The following is a 23,326-nucleotide window of genomic DNA, read 5'->3' as shown; positions in this document are numbered from 1 at the left end:
ATCACTAACCCAGAGTTCTCTCTTATGGAGCCAACATGCTGTCTTGAACCTTGGGTGGAACTTATATAATGAGTCTGTGGTGGCAACATTAGATAAGTTTCATTTGACTGCAAATGACAGAAAGTAACCCTGGCTAGCTGAATTTTAAAAAAAAAAAAGGAAAAGAAGGATACAGGGAGAAAAGTGGAATTTCTTGGAAGGATATTCATATATCCGCTCAGAATTTAAGGGCAAGCTAAACCACAAGAGACAGTAAGTAATCAGCCCAGCGATCATGGCAACTCTGTAGCTTTCAGCAAATTGAAATGCCTGTCTTCCTCCAGCTCTGATCATCTCAAAAACGTGCCTCCACTGAGTGTTTCTGAAACCAGCTTTCATGTCAAAGGCAGGAAACAAGTCTTCTTCATGAACTCAGAAACTGAAGTTAGTGGACCTTTTTCCCAGAGAAGTGACTAAGCAGATCCCTGGGTTGGTCCAATGAGTGTGTCCAGGTTAGGTGTTTGTGGAGGAGGGCCAGGGTCTTTGGGGTCTACTTCTGTGTAAGGGGATGGAACGATATCTACAAAAGGGGAAATCATTGTGAGGCTAGCAGCCATGCCAAGAAGTCCATATATTGGCCCTTCCTTGGGCAGAATAGTTGGCTAAGGAGACCTGTTTCTCAAGAGGCCATATTTTTATCAGTGAAGTTATTTTATTCATTTATTTATTTATTTTTGGCTGCGCCATGTGGCATGCAAAACTTCCCCACCCTGGGATCGAGCCCATGTCCCCTGCATTGGAAGCGCAGAGTCTTAACCACTGGACCACCAGGGAAGTCCTGGAGTTATCATTTTATAAGTAGTTTGTCATTTTCTTCATTCCACCATTCAATCTAGCCTCATTCATGGTCTTAGTAGTTAATATCTATCTATGGTCAATTCTGCTTTCCTGGTTGACTCATAGCATTTACCTTAGCTTAGCTCTTCATTGGTTAAACTTCAGAGGAAGTTTCAAAATGGAATTTGGGTCCCCACAATGGAGATTTGGAGAGCCGAATGTGGAGTTGTTGTCCTGTCCTGTCCTTGCCCCAGACCAGGGTAATCATGGACCTGGAAGAGCCTGGTTCATCTCAGACTCTTCCCTGCCTTAAATGTGAATTACTGTGGCATTCATTCATCCATTCGCTCATCAAACCTTCCCTACGTCAGAAACTCTATCAGGAGGTAGGGCTACAAAGATAAATTTGGCACCGTACCTGCTCTGAAGGGACTCACAGGGCTTGGAAATGCACGTGTTGGAAAGGCAATGGCTTTACAGTACCAAGTGATTACAGCACTGCAGGCTCAGGCAGCAACCCTGGCCCAGAGATCCTTACACTGCAGCACAACGGGCCCCTATGGCTATGCTTACCTCCCAGAAACTGATACCGTGGTAAGCAGGGTAATGACCCCCCCAAAAGCATTCACATCCGTCCCCGGTAATGTGAATGTTACGTTACACGGCAAGAGGGAGTTAAGTTTGCTGATAGAATTAAGGCTACTAATTAGCTGACTTTGAGATGGGGAGATTATCCTGAATAATCAGGAGCAACCACTGTAATCACAAGGGTCCTTATAAGATGGAGGTAGAAGAGGGAGAACTGGAGAGATAGCAGCATCAGGAGGACTTGACCCACTGTTGCTGGCTTTAAAGATGGAGGAATGGGCCACCAGTCAAGGAATGCAGGCAGCCTCCAGATGCTAGAAAAGGCAAGGGAATGGACTGTCCCTTAGAGCCTCCAAGAGGAAAGCAGCCCTGCTGATACTTTCACTTTAGTGAGACCCATTTCAGACTTCTGACCTCCAGAACTGTAGGATAATAAATTTGAGTTATTTTAAGTCGCTACGCTTGTGACGATTTGTTACAGCTGCAGTAGGAAACCTGTATAGGTAGGCATATACCTAGAGTATGCTTGGTTCTATGCAAAAGGACAGAGGATTGACCAGGTGCATCTTTCTTGGGCATCATTTTAAATATTATTTTCATATTAAGCATATGGAAAAGGATGATAATTTAGCATCAACTTTGAAGATGAAGCACAAGATTTCACATTTTTTTCTTATTTGTGAGCTGCTTTGAGCCCTGAGCTCCCGTCCCCTCTCCTCCACTGTCAGATGAAATGTTTAAGAGGCACCTGTTTGTCTTAGTGCTATGTCGTCAGTGCCTACTAAACTACTGCCATTTTTATTCTTAGCACATCGTTACACTTAGATCTTTCTTATTTTAAAATCCGCATTCCCAAAGATGGCACTCATTGGAATTTCACTCAAGGATTTAAAAATACTCTATATCAAAGCATAACAACATCGAACATTGTTATAATCCTTTCACAAACACTTCTTTATTTGGCGCTTAAAGCAGCTTCATGAAGAAAGCGTAATTATGCTCACTTGTCAGAGGAAGAAACAGAAGCTTGTGATAGAATGTCCAAAGTCAACAGGTGCTGAGTGGCCATGGTTGCTCCTTCCATGATGCCTAGGTGGCTGCCAGGAGCTGTTTCTCTGGGGTAGGTCACTTAGAAGCCAGCCCCCAATTCACCAAGCATCTGCCGTGTCACAGGTGCATCCACAATGCCCCTGAGCCTGCATAACGGCTGCTCTTGATTTAGGTGTTGCTGCTTTCATTATGACTGTAAACCTGTAACTGGCCCCTTGTCCTGATATGACTGGATCTGTTCTCATGAAAGAATCACATTGACAAAAGGGAGTACAGACAAGGTGCATGAACAGTACTGGAGCTTCTCATAACTGCAAGAGCCATTTTTCACTGTGTTCCCAGGGTTCCTGAGGTGAATGGGGTACAGAGAGATATCAGAAAGCACGGCTCTGGTTTTGCAGTCAGTACATTGTATGTACTCAAGCCTCATAGAAAGGTTTTGCTTTGTTTGTAGGTTTATCGTTATTATTAAGGGCTTTTTAACTGCAGAGGAGGTATTTTCCTTTCCTCCTTGTCTCTTTCTTGCTGCAATTCAAGGTCTATACTTTCTATGAGCTTTCTGTCACCCTGTCAAAGAAGGCTTCCCTGACCTGATATAAATACCACCCTCACCAAACCCTCTCTTTTCGCTCTCTGTTCCTTTACATTACTCTGTTAGGGTTTTCATAACGATTCTCTCACTTGACATATCCTTTTGTTCAAATATTTTTCTGTCTCCCCTGCCATGAGAGCAGACGCTACATCTCCTTTATCTGTTGCTGTATCTCCAGGGCCTAGACAAGTGCCTGGCACTTAGTAGAGCTCAGTAAATGTCTGTTGAATGAATTACTGAAATCTTTGCATCTCCCCCAGTGTCTGGGCCTGCCCTATAAAAGACCTGAGTGAAATTTAAAAAGCAAGAAGCCATAGCAAAGGGGAGAAAACCCTTAACTTAATCTTTTTGTAATCAGTTTCTAATTTCTGACTGACTGATTGACTGGGGAAAGGGAAGGATGCAGAAGGGGGAAATGTCAATGTTGAGCTGAAAGCGCTCAGCCCTCTGAATGACTCGCCCAAGCCCCCAGTGCCTGGCGCCTGGGGGGACCCTTTTTCTGCCGGGACCCCCCTCCTCCAGATGGAAGTGAAGGTAATCACACAGGAGCCCCAGCCTATTTACTTCATGTTCACTAAAGAAAAGCAAAGATTTCATTTCCTCCAGCTGTGTATTGGGTGGTAGGAGATACTACGGAAAATGCTACGAGTTCATATTTTTCAGGTCCACTGATTTGTTACAAGTTGTTCTGAAACCAGTGAGAAGTAGGGCAATGGAATAAATCCTCCTATACCCAGAGTATTTGATTAGTTTTGTTTGCATGGCTTTTGTAAAGCCCACCTGGAAAACCTCCAGTTACAGCTTTAAGGTCTAGAACGGTGTTGCCTCCCCTAGGAAAGAGTTTCTGAAGCATTCCATAGAAAGGCTCTTCTTACGCATGATCTTTTTGTCTCTGTGGTACTTTTTCTACCCTGCCACCAGTGACATCTCACCTAAAAAGCACAGTTACCACATAGGCTCCCAGCATGCTTGGTTCACGTGGCCAACATTGGTCTCATCACCCCGTTCAGTTAAATGACTATGTTCATTGCTAGCTCTGTCCCAGCACGAGGAGGCCAGATATCGTCTCATCCCACTTTGTATCTCCAGCGACTGGCTTAAGTGCCTGGCATGTAGTTCGTACTCGATGCATGTTGAGAAAATGAGTAAGTGAATCCATGAAAAAACAAGAGACTTTACAATTCAGCCACAGTTATCCAGTTGTTAGCATTTGGACCTTATTTCTGGGGATTCTACTTATGGTTTTTTGTCTTCATTCAGGCACTCTGATTGTTCTGAAACATCCCTATCCAAGAAAAGTGGAAGAACCATCCATTTATGAATCCGTCCGGGTTCACACAGCAATGCAGACGGGAAGAACGGAAAACGACCTCGTGCCCACTGCCCCTTCTGTAAGTGGCCGTCAATCTACCCACAGGGCTCACTGTCTAAAAGCGGTAACAGTTACACACTTTTAAAAATACATTTGTTCACATAAGAGTTCTAACTTGGGATATAAAAGCTGGAAAGGAACATAAGGTTCGAAGCCTATGACTCAGTTCATCCGGTCCGGGGTAAATTGTAAAAAATTGCAATGCGATAGTGATAGGATTTTTTTTTTAAACATCTCTATTGGAGTATAATTGCTTTACAATGGTGTGTTAGTTTCTGCTTTATAACAAAGTGAATCAGCTATACGTATACATATATCCCCATATCCCCTCCCTCTTGCGTCTCCCTCCCACCTTCCCTATCCCACCCCTTTAGGTGGTCACAAAGCACCGAACTGATCTCCCTATGTTATGCAGCTGCTTCCCACTAGCTAACTATTTTACATTTGGTAGTGTATATATGTCCATGCCACTCTCTCACTTCGTACCAGCTTACCCTTCGCCCTCCGCGTGCCCTCAAGACCATTCTCTATGTCTGTGTCTTTATTCCTGTCCTGACCCTAGGTTTTCATAACCACATTTTTTTTTTGGACTCCATATATATGTGTTAGCATACATTATTTGTTTTTCTCTTTCTGACTTACTTCACTCTGTATGACAGACTCTAGGTCCATCCACCTCACTACAAATAACTCAGTTTTGTTTCTTTTATGGCTGAGTAATATTCCATTGTATATATGTGCCACATCTTCTTTATCCATTCATCTGTCAATGAACACTTAGGTTGCTTCCATGTCCTGGCTAATAGTAAATAGTGCTGCAATGAACATTGTGGTACATGACTCTTTTTGAATTACGGTTTTCTCAGGGTACATGCCCAGTAGTGCGATTGCTGGGTCATATGGTAATTCTGTTTTTAGTTTTCTAAGGAACCTCCATACTGTTCTCCATAGTGGCTGTATCAATTTACATTCCCACCAACAATGCAAAAGGGTTCCCTTTTCTCCACACCCTCTCCAGAATTTACTGTTTGTAGATTTTTTGATGATGGCCATTCTGACCGGTGTGAGGTGATACCTCATTGTAGGTTGTTTTTTTGTTTTTTTTCTTTTTGCGGTACGCGGGCCTCTCACTGCTGTGGCCTCTCCCGTTGCGGAGCACAGGCCCAGGACGCGCAGGCTCAGCGGCCATGGCTCACGGGCCCAGCTGCTCCGTGGCATGTGGGATCTTCCCGAACCGGGGCACGAACCCGTGTCCCCCGCATCGGCAGGCGGACTCTCAACCACTGCGCCACAAGGGAAGCCAATAGGTCTTTAATCCATTTTGACTTTATTTTTGTGCATGGTGTTAGGGAGGGTTCTAATTTCATTCTTTTACATGTAGGTGTCCAGTTTTCCCAGCACCACTTATTGAAGAGGCTGTCTTTTCTCCACTGTATATTCTTGCCTCCTTTATCAAAGATAAGGTGACCATATGGGCGTGGGTTTATCTCTGGGCTTTCTATCCTGTTCCATTGATCTATCTTTCTCTTTTTGTGCCAGTACCATACTGTCTTGATTACTGTAGCTTGTAGTAGACTCTGAAGTCAGGGAGCCTGATTCCTGCAGCTCCGTTTTTCTTTCTCAAGGTTGCTTTGGCTATTCAGGGTCTCTTGTGTTTCCATACAAATTGTGAAATTTTTTGTTCTAATTCTGTGAAAAATGCCATTGGTAGTTTGATAGGGATTGAACTGAATCTGTAGATTGCTTTGGGTAGTAGAGTCATTTCCACAATGTTGATTCTTCCAATCCAAGAATATGGTATATCTCTCCATCTGTTTGTATCATCTTTAATTTCTTTCAACAGTGTCTTATAATTTTCTGCATACAGGTCTTTTGTCTCCTTAGCTAGGTTTATTCCTAGGTATTTTATTCTTTTTGTTGCAATGGTAAAAGGGACTGTTTCCTTAATTTCTCTTTCAGATTTTTCATCAGTAGTGTATAGGAGTGCCAGAGATTTCTGTGCATTAATTTTGTATCCTGCTACTTTACTGAATTCATTGATTAGCTCTAGTAGTTGTCTGGTAGCATCTTTAGGATTCTGTATATATAGTATCATGTCATCTGCAAACAGTGACAGCTTTACTTCTTTTCTGATTTGGATTCATTTTATTTCTTTTTCTTCTCTGCTGTGGCTAAAACTTCCAAGACTGTGTTGAATAAGAGTGGTGAGAGTGGGAAACCTTGTCTTGTTCCTGATCTTACTGGAAATGGTTTCAGTTTTTCACCATTGAGAAAGATGTTGGTTGTGGGTTTGTCATATATGGCCTTTATTATGTTGAGGTAAGTGCCCTCTATGCCTACTTTCAGGAGGGTTTTTATCATAAAAGGGTGTTGAATTTTGTCAAAAGCTTTCTCTGCATCTATTGAGATGATCATATGGTTTTGTCCTTCAATTTGTTAATATGGTGTATCACATTGATTGATTTGTGTATATTGAAGAATCCTTGCATTCCTGGGATAAACCCCACTTGATCATGGTGTATGATCCTTTTAATGTGCTGTTGGATTCTGTTTGCTAGTATTTTGTTGAGGATTTTTGCATCTATGTTCATCAGTGATATTGGCCTGAAGTTTTCTTTCTTTCGACATCTTTGTCTGGTTTTGGTATCAGGGTGATGGTGGCCTCGTAGAATGAGTTTAGGAGTGTTCTTCCCTCTGCTGTATTTTGTAAGAGTTTGAGAAGGATAGCTGTTACCTCTTCTCTAAATGTTTGATAGAATTCGCCTGAGAAGCCATCTGGTCCTAGGCTTTTGTTTGTAGGAAGATTTTAAATCACAGTTTCAATTTCAGTACTTGCGATTGGTTTGTTCATATTTGCTATTTCTTCCTGGTTCAGTCTTGGCAGGTTGTGCTTTTCTAAGAATTTGTCCATTTCTTCCAGGTTGTCCATTTTATTGGCATACAGTAGTAATCTCTCATGATCCTTTGTGTTTCTGCAGTTTCAGTTGTTACTTCTCCTTTTTCATTTCTAATTCTATTGATTTGAGTCTTCTCCCTTTTTTTCTTCATGAGTCTGGCTAGTGGTTTATCAATTTTGTTTATCTTCCCAAACAACCAGCTTTTAGTTTTATTGATCTTTGCTGTTGTTTCCTTCATTTCTTTTTCATTTAGTTCTGATCTGATCTTTATGATTTCTTTCTTTCTGCTAATTGTGGGGATTTTTGTTCTTGCTTCTCTAATTGCTTTAGGTGTAAGGTTACATTGTTTATTTGAGATGTTTCTTGTTTCTAGAGGTAGGATTGTATTGCTATAAACTTCCCTCTTAGAACTGCTCTTGCTGCATCCCATAGCTTTTGGGTTGTTGCGTTTTCGCGTTTTCATTGTCATTTGTTTCTAGGTATTTTTTTATTTCCTCTTTGATTTCTTCAGTGATCTCTTGGTTATTAAGCAGTCTACTGTTTAGCCTCCATGTGGTTGTATTTTTACACATTTTTTTCCTGTAACTGATATCTAGTCTCATAGCATTGTGGTTGGAAAAGATACTTGATACGATTTCAATTTTCTTAAATTTACAAAGGCTTGATTTGTAACCCAAAATCTGATGTATCCTGGAGAATGTTCCATGAGCACTTGAGAAGAAAGTGTATTCTGTTGTTTTGGGATAGAATGTCCTATAAATATCAATTAAGTCCATCTTGTTTAATGTATCATATAAAGATTGTGTTTCCTTATTTATTTTCATTTTGGATGATCTGTCCATTGGTGAAAGTGGGGTGTTAAAGTCCCTACTATGATTGTGTTATTGTCGATTTCCCCTCTTATGGCTGTTAACATTAGCCTTAAGTACTGAGGTACTCCTATGTTGGGTGCATAAATATTTACAATGGTTATATCTTCTTCTTGGATTGATCCCTTGATCATTATGTAGTGTCCTTCTTTGTCTCTTTTAATAGTCTTTATTTTAAAGTCTATTTTGTGTGACTTTATGAGAATAGCTACTCCAGCTTTCTTTTGATTTCCATTTGCATGTAATATCTTTTTCCATGCCCTCACTTTCAGTCTATATGAGTCCCTTGGTCTGAAGTGGGTCTCTTGTAGATAGCATATATACGGGTCTTGTTTTTGTATCCATTCAGCCAGTGTATGTCTTTTGGTTGGAGCATTTAATCCATTTACATTTAAGGTAATTATTGATATGTATGTTTCTATTACCATTTTCTTAATTGTTTTGGGTTTGTTAATGTAGGTCCTTTCTTTCTCTTGTGTTTCCTGCCTGGAGAAGTTCCTTTAGCATTTGTTGTAAAGCTAGTTTGGTGGTGCTGAATTCTCTTAGCTTTTGCTTGTCTGTAAAGGTTTTAATTTCTCTGTCGAATTTGAATGAAATCCTTGCTGGGTATAGTAATATTGGTTTTAGGTTTTTCCCTTCCATCCCTTTAAATATGTCCTGCCACTCCCTTCTGGCCTGCAGAGTTTCTGCTGAAAGATCAAGCTGTTAACCTTATGGGGATTCCCTTGTGTGTTATTTGTTGTTTTTCCCTTGCTGCTTTTAATATTTTTTCTTTGTATTTAATTTTTGATAGTTTGACTAATATGTATCTTGGCGTGTTTCTCCTCAGATTTATCCTGTATGGGACTCTGTGCTTCCTAGACTTGATTGACTATTTCCTTCCCCATATTAGGGAAGTTTTCAACTATAATCTCGTCAAATATTTTCTCAGTCCGTTTCTTTTTCTCTTCTTCTTGTGGGACCCCTATAATTCGAATGTTGGTGCATTTAATGTTGTCCCAGAGGTCTCTGAGACTGTCCTCAATTCTTTTCATTCTTTTTTCTTTATTCTTCTCTGCAGTAGTTATTTCCACTATTTTATGTTCCAGGTCACTTATCGTTCCTCTGCCTCAGTTATTCTGCTATTGATTCCTTCTTGAGAATTTTTAATCTCATTTATTGTGTTGTTCATCATTGTTTGGTTGCTCTTTAGTTCTTCTAGGTCCTTGTTAAATGTTTCTTGTATTTTCTCCATTCTATGTCCAAGATTTTGGATCATCTTTACTATCATTATTCTGAATTCTTTTTCAGGTAGACTGCCTATTTCCTCTTCATTTGTTTGGTTTGGTGGGTTTTTATCTTGCTCCTTCATCTGCTGTGTGTTCCTCTGTCTTCTCATTTTGCTTAAGTTACTGTGTTTGGCATGTACTTTTCGCAGGCTGCAGGTTCGTAGCTCCTGTTGTTTTTGGTGTCTGCCCCCAGCGGCTAAGGTTGGTTCAGTTGGTTGTGTAGGCTTCCTGGTAGAGGGGATTGGTGCCTGTGTTCTGGTGGATGAGGCTGGATCTTGTCTTTCTGGTTGGCAGGTCCATGTCCGGTGGTGTGTTTTGGGGTGTCTGTGACGTTTTTATGATTTTAGGCAGCCTCTCTGCTAATGGGTGGGGTTGTGTTCCTGTCTTGCTAGTTGTTTGGCATAGGGTGTCCAGCACTGTAGCTTGCTGGTTGTTGAGTGGAGCTGGGTCTTGGCATTGAGATGGAGATCTCTGGGAGAGCTTTCATCGTTTGATATTATGTGGACCTGGGAGGTCTATGGTGGACCAATGTCCTGAACTCCACTCTCCCACCTCAGAGGCACAGGCCTGACAACCGGCTGGAGCCCCAAGACCCTGTCAGCCACATGGCTCAGAAGAAAAGGGGGGAGAAAAAGAGAGAAAGAAAGAAAAAACAATAAAATATAAAATAATTTTAAAATAGAAAATAATTATTAAAAAGAAAAAAAAAGAAAGAGAGAAGAGAGCAACCAAACAAAAAAATGATAACAATGATAACACCAATGATAACAAGTGCTAAGAACTATACCAAAAAAAAAAAAAACTAAGGAAAAAACAGACAGACAGAACTCTACGACAAATGGTGAAAGCAAAGCTATACAGAAAAAAATCACACACCGAAGCATACACATACACACTCACAAAAAGAGAAAAAAGGAAAAAAATATATATCCTTGCTCCCCAAATCCCCAGCCTCAATTTGGGATGATTCATTGTCTATTCAGGTATTCCACAGCTGCAGGGTACATCAAGTTGATGGTGGAGATTTAATCCACTGCTTCTGAGGCTGCTGGGAGAGATTTCCCTTTCTCTTCTTTGTTCTCACAGCTCCCAGGGGCTCAGCTTTGGATTTGGCCCCGCCTCTGCGTGTAGGTCGGCAGAGTGCGTCTGTTTTTCCGCTCAGACAGGACGGGGTTAAAGGAGCCGCTGATTCGGGGGCTCTGGCTCACTCAGGCCGGGGAGAGGAAGGGGCACGGAGCGCGGGGCGGGCCTGCGGCGGCAGAGGCCGGCATGACGTTGCACCAGCCTGAGGCGCGCCTTGCGTTCTCCCGGGTAAGTTGTCCCTGGATCCCGGGACCCTGGCAGTGCGGGCTGCACAGGCTCCTAGAACGGGGGTGTGGAGAGTGACCTGTGCTCGCACACAGGCTTCTTGGTGGCGGCAGCAGCAGCCTTAGCGTCTCATGCCCGTCTCTAGGGTCCGTGCTTTTAGCCGCGGCTCGCACCCGCCTCTACAGCTTGTTTAGGCGGCGCTCTTAATCCGCTCTCCTCGCGCACCTGAAACAATGGTCTTTTGCCTCTTCAGCAGCTCCAGACCTTTCCCCGGACTCCCTCCCGGCTAGCCGTGGCGCACTAACCCCCTGCAGGCTGTGTTCACGCTGCCAACCCCAGTCCTCTCCCTGCGCTCCGACCGAAGCCCGAGCCTCAGCTCCCAGCCCTGCCCGCCCCAGCGGGTGAGCAGACAAACCTCTCGGGTTGGTGAGTGCTGGTCGGCACCGATCCTCTGTGCGGGAATCTCTCTGCTTTGCCCTCTGCACCCCTGTGGCTGCGCTCTCCTCCGTGGCTTTGAAGCTTCCCCCCCCCCCCACCACCCGCAGTCTCCGCCCGCGAAGGGGCTTCTAGTGCGTGGAAACCTTTCCTCCTTCACAGCTCCCTCCCACTGGTGCAGGTCCCGTCCCTATCCTTTTGTCTCTGTTTATTCTTTTTTCTTTTGCCCTACCCAGGTACGTGGGGAGTTTCTTGCCTTTTGGGAGGTCTGAGGTCTCCTGCCAGCGTTCAGTAGGTGTTCTGTAGGAGTTGTTCCACGTGTAGATGTATTTCTGATGTATTTGTGGGGAGGAAGGTGATCTCCACGTCTTACCTTTTCACCATCTTGAAGGTCTCCCTTCAGTGATAGGATTTTAAAGACTTCGGAAATGGCACTTAAATCCCGGCCTTACTTCACCAAAGAAGTTCGTGGTAGAATGGGCCAGAGATGTTTATGGTCACACAGTTGGCTAAACTGTTATTCTACAAATTTCTTAAATTAAGAATAGAAAAATCTTCTTTTACATTTCAACCTTCTATGGAAGAAAAAGATTCTCCACCTTGGCCGCAATCTCTCAGGATGTTATTTTTTTCCTGGCCTTTTCTTCCTTCACTGAATGAAAGGTATGGACAGAAGACACTTGCATTTCTTTGCAGCGTGTGAGCCACTGTTCAGTTTCAGTGTAACTGGGGCTTTCATTGTTCCTCTCAGTCCGTTTACGTTTGTTCTGGGAGCTGTGACCCTGCAAAGATTCTTCTCCAGCACCCTTTTCCCTTCCTCATGCGCAGTGCTCCCCTATTCTTTCCCTCTTCCTCATTGGCCACACGCTCTGGTATAAGACATCTGGATGTGTGCCGATGATAAGGAGGACAACACCCAAATGAAATCTCAAAAGCTAGTTCTAGACAGCAACCATTATGCTTGAAGATGTTCAGTTACAAATTATGTTAAAACACACGTGACCTTTTTGTCTTTGCGGTACTTTCTCTACCCCGCCAGCAGAGACATCTCTCCTAAGAAGTAGATTTACCATGTGACCTCCCTGCTTAACATCCTTCGGCGGTGCCCACTGTCTTCATCCGCCTGGAACCTGCTCACCCCTCTGGCCTGGCCTCGTGCTCCTCCTACACTCACGCTATGGACCCCACCTCCCTCCACAGCTGTTCTCCTCTTCCCCTCCCTGCACCAGAAATGCTGCCAACACTGCTACCGTCCCCTCATCCTTACAGACTTGCATCCGGGATCAGTCTCTTCCAGGAAGCCTTCTTGGACCCCTCTTAGCTTCCTCTAAAATGCCCCTCCTCTGTGCACCCTTGGCTCACCTTTATCCTGGAATCATCATACTGGGGGCTGACTACCTGCACACTGTCTGCCCTCTCCAGGAGCCTGACACTTCCCGGGACAGGAATCATCGCCTGTCTTCATAGCTTTATAGCCTAGCCAGGTTCACGACATATTACATTGTTACTATGTATGCTACATCTACTCAAAAATAAAAATTCTGGAAATTGGTTGAGAAAGATGTTTTAGCTTTGTTAGAGTTAGAAGGGCAAGTATAAGACCTCAGAACTAGAGAAATTTAGGAAAGCAAGACAATAAATAGTCCCAAGTCAAAACAGACCAAAGAACACATTAAGATCTACCCTCTAACCAATTCTTTGTTTTCCCATCGACGGGACTCTTCCTAACCTTCCTCTTTACGATCCTTACCCCACCACCGATCAATTTAACAGCGTTTTCATTTGTACTCTCAGTTAAACTTTACATTCCCCTAAAGATCTCCACTCAAGGTCAATCGAACCTTGCATCGAAAAATGCATCATTTTTCAACAGCAAAATGCAGATAAGACCTAATTTGTAGAGTTGGTGTAAGCATGAGACACAGCATACTTAGGTAGATACAGCCCTCTTGAGATCAAATTCTGCAAGCCTTATTGCTTACCTTCTTTGCTCGCTCCAGGTATCAGATGGATTCACCTGCCCAAGTATTCAAATATGAATATACACAAAAGGTTCTGTATAATGGAGTTTTTAAAACAGTGATGAGTGGATAGTTGAAAATGTCTGCACTCACACTGTATAATGAGAGGTCCATGAATTTATTGTGTATTGATATAGACAGCAAACTATAAAGGTTTTCTAGTGGATTTTGCAGTCACACTATTCCTCACTAAGGAATGATTGATAACTGGACCAGCCTGCTGGGGAACCAGTTCTAGTCTGATTAGAAGCTCTTGTCCCTTGCTGAGCACAAGAGTTCACAGCCTTGATTGATTACTCCCATGCACATATGATACTGCCCCTCCACCTCAACCTGAGAGCTCTGAGGGCTTCTAGACATCTGCCTTCTCCTTTGGGGATGGGGTTCTTGCACAAGCTCCGGCAGTGGAGGAAGAGGATTAAGTGCTATTTACAGGAAAAAGAACTTGCTTGAAGTGAAAATGAAACTAGGTGTCTTATTGCCCAGAAATGTAGATGTTTCTGCAAAACTGTTTACCATCCTTTGGCAACCACATTTGGGGAAATTACAATTTATATATTTTATACACAACATAGGATCAGGCTTCTGAGATAGGATGAAATTTAACTGATTCATTTATTTAACAAACTTTTTAAAAAGTGCCTACAGTGCACCCAGGACTGTTTTAAGCACTGGAGAGTTGGGAATAAATTAGGCAAAGGTTCTGCCCTCACTGAGCTCACACTGTAGTAGGGGGAATACAGACAATCATCAACAGAATATTATAAACCCAGATACTAATAGGTCATAAAAAGAAAAAGTAGGATAAGGGTAGGAGAGGGAAGCAAGGGAGGCCTCTAGGAGGAGGTGACATTAGAGCAGAGGCTTCACAGAAGGGAAGGAATGACTCAGGTCAGGATGTGGAAGAGCGTTGCAGGCAGAGATCAGGACAAAAGCCTCGAGGTGGGAACTAAATTGAGGCCGTTTAAAGACTAGTAAGAAGATCTAGCAACTGGCATGGAGTGAGCTAGAGGGAAAGTGGTAGGAGATGAGATTATTGGGGTGATGAGGGGTCAGATCATGTAGCCAATGGAGTTCTCAAAGTGCAGTGCCACCCAGCTGAGTGTCTGGAAATTTATGAGCATTTCAGTTGTCACAATGCTCTGGAGCACTGCCAACATTAGTGGGTGTCTGGAACTGTGAAGGGTCTGGGACATTACCCTTCTTGCCAGCTAACAAGTTCGCCTGCCACAGTTTCACAGGTGTTGAAAGACACAAAAGGCTTCTGCATGTCTGTCTTTTCCTCTGAAGGGAGCACTATTTCTACCTTTTCAGGCTGTCTGCTATACAAATATGCTTTAAAAATTGGTGTGGGACAAAGAGCTATTGGTGTCTTGCTCGTAAGACATGGAGAAACACAAGAGACCCCTGGAGAATTGTCCAACAATGGGCAGGGGTCATGGAGGCTAAATATCCCACAACACATGATGAAGAATTACCCAAAATGCTAATTGTCCTTTCCTTACACAACACGAAAGGCCTTGTAGGATAAAGTAGAGAATTAATTTTTTTTCTAAGCGTTGATAAAATAAATCATGGGAGTTTGAGTTACAAAATTTGCTTAAGTTTTAAAATTTTTAAAAAGATAATTTTCACTACTAAGTTGAAAATGGAGTCGGGGAAAAGTTGGAGGCAAGGAGACCAGTTAGGAGGCTGTGACAACCATCCCGGTGAGAGACCGTGGTAGTTGAAACCAGAGAGGGGAATAAGAATAGTAGTTAGAACATGAGGAAGCCATAAGAACTGGTCAGCTTCACGGTGTGTTTCAAATGTAGAAGAAACAAGACTTACTGATGGATTGAATGTAGTGTGTGAAGGAAAGAGCAACGGAGTAAATACTGCTGTTTACTGAGATGGCTGAGATTGCAGAGGAATGGGGGATGGGAAAGAGGTGTAGTTTTGCACCTGGGGACTGCAAACCACCAGTTAGTTTTGTTAGTAGAGTTTAAGGGAGATAACATACGTCGAGTGCTTGACATAGACCAGAGCCTATCTCAAACGTTAGCTCATTAGCTTCCTTAGCTTCCCTTTTGTGGTATTTGACATTTTTAAGAACTCTCTTCCTCTAAAAATTCTGTTTCCTTTGCTCCTGCAACCTCTTTCTGTCTTTATTATGTTATCTTTTCAGCACATTTTACAGTTCCTCTTCTTAGACACCTCCCTTGCATGCTGGCCTTTCCAGTATTCTGTCTTTGAAGCTCTTCTCACAGTTTTGGTGTCTATCCTAGTCTTTTTCTTGAATAAATTTATATATTTTGTTAACTGCACAAAGTCATGTTTGGTTTTGCCCATTTAAACATTATCACACAATCCTATTCTAAAAGACAAATGCTCATTAAAAACAAACAAAAATAAAAACTCACAACCTTAATAACCTAGAAGATTTGTCATTTAAAGAAGGTTTAAAAGGAAAAAAAGGGGGTGGCAGAAGAGAGGTTTTCTTACAAGCTTTTCAGCAAGTGTCACATTTTCTCCTTAAATGGGAAGGATTTCAAAACAAAGGTGAAATGGCTTAAATAGAAGTATTCATAAAAAGGAACTTTACAGAATTGTCAACAATATTAAGACAACATTGACTAACCAGTTTCATTATGGCGTCTTCCCCCACTCTTCATTGTAGAGTTATAATATGCTTGTTTAATTAATTATATATTGTGAACATCTTCCATGTCACTACATAGTCTTCTAAAACATCATTAAAACAAATTCCTTAACATTTCGTTATTTGGATATATCATAATTTATTTTGTTAATTCTCTATTATATTTTTACATGCTATTTTTTATTTTCAATAACTGCAAAGTTATAGAAAAATTGAAAGAACAATACAAAGAAAGTAAATTGCCTGCATGATGCCATCACCCCAGTACTTCAGTGTGTATTCCCTACACACGAAGACATTTGCCTCATGACCACACGGAGCCATTCAAATGAGGAAACTCACATTGATACAGCACCATGGTCCCATCCACAGATCTCATTTAGGTGTCACCAGTTTTCCCAGTAAGGCCCTATAGAGCAAAAGGATCCAATCCAAGATCACAAGTTGCTTTTATTTGTCCTGCCTCTTGAGTATTCTTCACTCTGGAACACTTCCTCAGTTTTTCCTTGATATTGTGACTTTGACACTTCTGAATATTAAAGGCTAATTATTTTGAGAACTGTTCCCCAACTTTAACTTATCGGCTGTAACCTTGTGATTAGATTCGGGTTTTGCATTTTTTGGTAGAAATACCACAAAAGTGATGCTCTGCACGTCTCACTGCATCCTGTCAAGTGGAACACGATCTCAATTTGTCTTATTCCAGTGTGTTTGATGACTTGATTAATCGGTGTCTGCCAGGTTTCTTCACTCTGAAGTCACCTTATTCCCTTTGTCATTAATAAATATTTTGGGGGGAGATTATTTGAGACTAAGTAGGTATCCTGTTCCTCATTAAACTTGCATCCACCAATTTTATCATCCATTGATGTTTCTTGGCTGCTTTAATTATTACTGTGATTGTTGCCAAGTGGTGATTCTGTGGTTGTCTTATTTCTTTTACATTTATTGATTGTCATTCTACTGAAAAGAAAAGCTTTTTATTCTTTGAATTTATCCAATTGCTTTTATATTATGGGTTCTAATCATGACTGTTATTATTTATTTTCATCCCTCAAATTTCCCCAGTTTTGGCCAGTAAGAGCTATTTCCACATGACTTTTTGTATCCATACAACCTCATAATTCTTTGAGAATTTTCTTAATTTCTGGTACAGCGAAGTGTTCCAGGCTTATCTTGTACTTTTCTTGTATCCAGCTCTACAATTAGCTATTTCTGGAGAGTAGTACTTTAGAAATCCAGATCTGGTTGCTACAATTGCATTATTAGCAGAATGTCACTCTCCCAGCCCACTCTGAGAACAGAGCTAGGGAAAATATGTATGTCTATACATATGTACACTTACCTATATTGCTGTCTGTATTTCTTTCTAGTTCTATCTAAATTTCTATCTATCTATCTATCTATTTATCTATCTATCTATCATCTAACCATGGGTTTGCACCCATACCTCCAATCCTACTCCAGTTCCACAAGGCTTTTTTTTTTTTTTTTTTTTTTTTTTGCGGTACGCAGGCCTCTCACCGCTGTGGCCTCCCCCGTTGCGGAGCACAGGCTCCGGACGCGCAGGCTCAGTGGTCATGGCTCACGGGCCCAGCCGCTCTGCGGCATGTGGGATCTTCCCCGACCAGGGCACGAACCCGTGTCCCCTGCATCGGCAGGCGGACTCTCAACCACTGTGCCACCAGGGAAGCCCCACAAGGCTTATTTTAATTTCTTCACTTTTCATAGTTGTAAGTCTCTTTCCCCACAGTGAGGAACATGGATTCCATTATCTTCAATACATTCACTTATTTGTTGATCAGTCAAATGTAATCAATCTCCAATTGCAGCCAGGCAGGAACCCCACTGCATGTCTACTTTCACTCCCTCCCCTACCGCAGATGCCCACATAGCCTGACTTGGCTCTGAAACTGTGCCCTGGCCGGCACCTCCACGCCTCTGGGGTGGAAGCCCTCCTCGCCCTGCCAGGCTTCAACGCCTGGCACCGAGCTGCCACCCCCGCCATTGTCCCCACAGATGTCCTCTGTTCCCTGATTTGACTCCACCCTGTGCTAAGGTGCACCAGTGCCCTGCACACACTCACACTAATGCCTGCCTTGCTTCATCCCACCTGATGGTTTTGGACTAAATTTAAGGCAGGTAGGGAGGCAGGTAGAAAGGAGGGTAGGCAGGCTAATGCTTTATTTTTAAAATATTTAGGTTGTTTCCAATTTGGGGCTATTATAAACATCTTTCTTATTACAGATCATATATTTTTAAAAACATAAATCTGCTGTATAGTTGTTTCCTTTCTTACCTCCTGAGGCCATGAATAAAGTTGGTATTCTCAGCTTCTTTCTCTGCAAACTTCTATTTATCTATCAAAACCTTAGAAAGATACTAGACTTATATTGTTTGGATGGAGGTAAGATGGAGTGAATAGCATATCCCTTAGTAAGATTTTAGTAAATAATTCTATCAGACTCTTCTATGAAACAATTTACCCTTAATTATTTTGCCTCTGCAGACTCAACAATCCAAAATGTTAACTTTTTTCTATTTCCATAATATAATACCCAAACTCAATTCAGTCAGTTCAATTTTGTTTAGTGTCAAAATAAATCAAGCTGATTATTTGATATCAAATTCACCAATATTATTTAGCATTATTTAAATGAACGCCTGGGAAGTTCATCCTTACTTAAATGCCATAGAACTGTAGAGGAAGTGGTCATATATTATTTCTAGTTTTCACTCTCTTTGTTGTTCCTCTTTTTATTTGGTAGGGAGAATTCACCTCAGGGAAACATACTCTAGAAACTCCCAGGAAAAAAACACTGACATCAACAAGTCATTTCCTAGTTTTTATTCATTTTTTCTTACTAATATAAGATATATTATGACATTATATTAGAACATAACATCTTACCAGGAATTTAATTTCTTTGGAAATTTATGAACTTAGAATATTTTTCATCTGAGGGTCCTGGTTTTATGCAAATTTCTATTCACACAGTTCCCCACCATTCCTTACATTTTGTAGGTGCCAGCTAAGTGTGTAATGTTGTTACTCTGGAATTAATGATGAGTGAGTTAAAAGGAATGACTCATTCTCACTTCAAATTCCTTTTGGATGAATCCCGTGTAAATAAGTCTGCACTCATGAAAATCTGTTCCATGGACTATAGGTCTCAAGAGGCTGTCTGCAAAAAAATAAAAGGGGGTTTAAAGGAGAATTACATGATAAAATAAATGTTGAAAATGCTATTTCTAATGTTCCTTCTTTACAATTCATGAAGCACATTAGCATAAAACAGACTCCGGGAAGTACAGAAATCCTTCTTTGAAGGATTAAAATCCTTCTTAATCCAGAGTTTCCCAGATACTGACCCCATGTCAGTGTGTGTGGACATATTTATGTGCATAACACCCCACCAACAATGCAAGCAGCTGGGATGCACACACACACTTTGCCCAATGCCGACTTTTATGAGTGGTATGATGTGGCTGATTGTTTGCAAACTGCGAACTCATGTTAGAGGAGAATCTGTCCATTGTTGCCTGTTGCTACAGAATCACACCAGATGATCTGGTCTGAAAACAGTCTCTCACAACACAGGGAGGATTTTCAAGTGCCTAGATGAAAACTGAGAGGCAATTACTTAAAGATCAAAGGCAAACTTGTGTTTCATTTTAAAATAGGACAGAAATAGAAAAACAAAAATAAAGTTGTGATAGCTCTGGGCTTCACTTGTTTCATTCTTTTTTCAGCTGGGCACCAAAGAAGGTTACCTCACCAAACAGGGGGGGCTCGTCAAGGTAAGGAAGCACGTTGCTGCCAGCCACAAAGAAAGAGAGCACATCATGGGGGCTCAACTCTCATTTTGACTTTTTAAAAAGCAGAACCTACTTATTTTGACCCAGTTATAATATTTACCTCTTTCCAGAGTTCATCTTTATGGCCAATATTAGTCAAAACTCTGGAAAATGACTTGACTATTCTTTGGCAAAGCCAAATGTATGAGAATAGCCTACATTTAATACCCAAGAAAACATATAATCCTTTTGATGCAATGATTGAGGATGAACGTAGCAAGTTAACTCTAGCACATATCTTGGCCTTTTAAGATTTTTTAACAAAAAAGAAGTCAAAATTGGATGAAATGTTTACCTAACAGTAGGCCCCAAAAGACCCATCACCGACATGAATGTAACTATATTATAAAATCCCAAAGAAAACAAAATTTAGGACTTTACTAGTTGGAGGGGTATCCTCTGTTTATGTGATTATACCTTTAAAGTTACTCTATTCCATTTTCACGTGCCAAGAAGACCTTCATGGAATGTGTCTGTTCTTTCCCATTTTAAGAGTCAGGACACTTAACCTCTCTCAAGGATACTGGCCTGCTTGAATTTAACCTAAGTATTTAGTTATTTGTGTCCCTACTGGACTGGATGCTCCCTAAGGAGAGGAAGTATTCATGTTCATAGCATTATGTTTAAATCCAGTTACTTCTTTTAACCGGGAACATTGCCACCCAACATCATTAGTGTTCTGTTAGTACATAAGAAAGAGGCAGTGGGTAACAGCTGTTTTTCCACCAATGTCATGGAGTTCTTAGGCAAGGTTTAGAATAGCATGTGGTTGAGCTTCCTAAATCTCAATCTGCTTATTTGTAAAACAAGAATAATAATATTGGGTTGGCCAAAAAGTTCGTTCGGGCTTTTCCATAGGAGAGTAGAAAACCCCGAACGAACTTTTTGGCCAACCCAATATTTGGCAATGTTTGGGGATTGGCTATAATGTATATAAACCTCTAAGGATAGTATGTAGCCCTCAGTAGGTGCTGAACAATGATATCTATTTTTATTATGGAGTTTTATTAAGATTATTAAGTCTTAATAAGATGGAAATTTCAGCAGTTTGTTATAAATCACCTTGAATGTTTATGATAGGTTATTTCTTTTTACTTGTTTAAAAATGTTGATATCTTTGCCTTCGTTGTGAGCTTAATGCATGGAATCATTTTAATTTTTGAAACTTTAAAATTTTAAGTTTTATTTTGAAAGTTTTTCCCTCAGAAACAACACCGCAAGAATATTTTATTGTATCTAATCTTTTAGGTATTTTTACAACAAAAGGAAATTATCTAGTTCAAATATCGTGGGCCTGTATTCAAAACCTACATGTTTTAATTTTTCTTTTTTCTCAGACCTGGAAAACGAGGTGGTTCACTTTGCACAGAAATGAACTGAAATACTTCAAAGACCAGATGGTAAGAAACATGGTCATATATTTTCCCTTTAAAAATGAACCCTGTACCACTATGGAGAACACTATAGAGGTTCCTTAAAAAACTACAGATAGAACTACCATACAACCCAGCAATCCCACTGCTGGGCATATACCCTGAGAAAACCATAATTCAAAAAGAGTCATGTACCACAATGTTCATTGCAGCTCTATTTACAATAGCCAAGACATGGAAGCAACCTAAGTGTCCATCGACAGATGAATGGATAAAGAAGATGTGGCACGTGTATACAATGGAATATTACTCAGCCATAGAAAGAAATGAAATTCAGTTATTTGTAGTGAGGTGGATGGACCTAGAGTCTGTCATACAGAGTGAAGTAAGTCAGAGAAAAACAAATACCGTATGCTAACACATGTATATGGAATGTAAAAAGAAAAAAGTGGTTCTGAAGAACCTAGGGGCAGGACAGGAATAAAGAGGCAGATGTAGAGAATGGACTTGAGGACACGGGGAGGGGGAAGGGTAAGCTGGGACGAAGTGAGAGAGTGGCATGGACTTATATATACACTACCAAATGTAAAATAGATAGCTAGTGGGAAGCAGCCGCATAGCACAGGGAGATCAGCTCGGTGCTTTGTGTCCACCTAGAGGGCTGTGATAGGGAGGGTGGGAGGGAGACGCAAGAGCAAGGAGAAATGGGGATAAATGTATATGTATAGCTGATTCACTTTGTTATACAGCAGAAAATAACACAACACTGTAAAGCAATTATACTCCAAAAAAGATGTTAAAAAAAAAAAAAGAGCCCTGTAGATGAAATGTCTGCCTTCAAAATCCCTGAAATTTTATGAGCACCTGAAACATCCTATAAACGATTGGAGATGTGAATTTTTGATTCCTGATATGAGCAGTGTTCTTTTGCAAACACGAGATGTGTATCCCAGACACGGCTCTCTCAGGCTGGCTAACCTCTAGCTCACTGAGGACATCATTCCCTCCGTCTAAAGCAATGGAATTGTTCTCTTGCCACAGTATTAACTGTCTCTTGCAGCAGTGTCCCCCTTTATTAAAAATATGTCCATTTCTCATGCCGATTTCATTAAACAAATTAAAAATTATTTCATCTCTTCTCATCTCTCCTACACAAAATTTCTGAGTAAGTGGATGTTTAAAAACATGGGAGACAAATATGACTCCCTTCCACGTGTTAAAAATCCATCTCCACCAAATTTAAATTGACAAAGAAAATCTCTTCCTCATGTCCAGTTTCATGAAAAGCCAATCCCCAGATGAGTATGTGACTTCCCTTAGGAAGGTTTTCTATAATCAGTCCCCATAGCGGAAGGAAAGTTGACAGTCGCTCATAGTGGAGACTTGTTAGGGGAACAAGTGATGTACAGATTTGTATGTGTGTTCTTATGATGACACAGTTTGCCCTTTTATTTTATTTTTTTAAGTCACCAGAACCAATTCGGAGCCTAGATTTAACAGAATGTTCGGCTGTACAATTTGATTATTCACAGGAAAGAGTGAACTGTTTTTGGTAAGTTGTTTTATAAAGTAAATGTTTTTAAAAGTCTTCTTGCCAGACAGTTTAGCAGAAGAATAAAAAATTGTATGTCTTAATGTGTACAAATGTTCTGATCTGAGGCAAGTGGGTTTAACCGTCACACAGGGCATGTATGTCAGAAGTGCTTTCAGCCGAGTGTGACATAATACCTCATTTAAAGTGACTTAAACAAGTAGGAAAATCTCCTGGGTATAATTGTTTAGGTTGTACACTGCACAAGTATGATGCACTGCACAAGTAGGATGCCATTCACATCTTAGACAGCTTTTATTCCTTTGAGGTGTTTTATTCAATTTCAATTACAACCTTGTTGACTCCAACAATGAGTGATTTGTATAATGATGACAATTCTGGCAGATGGCACAAAAGTGTTTTGTTCTGTCACAATCAGTATATCATGACAATTTTATAACTGGGAGAAGTAAAGTATCTTGAGAAAAGAGTGTCTTATTTCTCACCCTGAACTAGTTGAAGGTACGTTGCAGACATCATGGCACTTTATCCCTGAATACTTAAATTTGTATCTCCTAAGAAAAAAAAATCACCTATAGAACTACAATACCATTGTCACACCTAAGAAAATTAACATTAACTACTATTAATTAATGATTGTATAGTATCAACCAATAATGGAAATCTTTTTAAAATTCACATAAAGG

General features: G+C 41.0%; 1 protein-coding gene across 3 annotated transcripts in view; it reads left to right on the top strand.

The window, feature by feature from the left end:
* Positions 1-23,326, top strand: part of DAPP1 (dual adaptor of phosphotyrosine and 3-phosphoinositides 1) — a 60,024-nt gene that overhangs the window by 31,584 nt on the left and 5,114 nt on the right. For 2 of the 3 annotated variants that reach the window (XM_022582424.3, XM_022582423.3), the window contains exons 4-7: positions 4,307-4,437; positions 19,611-19,658; positions 21,053-21,115; positions 22,555-22,640. In XM_022582424.3, the coding sequence (XP_022438132.1) occupies positions 4,307-4,437; positions 19,611-19,658; positions 21,053-21,115; positions 22,555-22,640 (328 nt within the window). The remainder of the gene's footprint in view (positions 1-4,306; positions 4,438-19,610; positions 19,659-21,052; positions 21,116-22,554; positions 22,641-23,326) is intronic. The other variant, XM_089912449.1, reaches the window with a different exon arrangement.

This window comes from Delphinapterus leucas, chromosome 5 (genome assembly GCF_059928025.1).
Source record: "Delphinapterus leucas isolate spDelLeu-1000000601 "Yukka" chromosome 5, BTC_Dleu_Yukka2, whole genome shotgun sequence".
Classification (NCBI taxonomy): domain Eukaryota; kingdom Metazoa; phylum Chordata; class Mammalia; order Artiodactyla; family Monodontidae; genus Delphinapterus; species Delphinapterus leucas.
The sequence above is the reverse complement of the archived record's forward strand: the minus strand, read 5'-3'. Positions and strand labels throughout refer to the sequence as shown.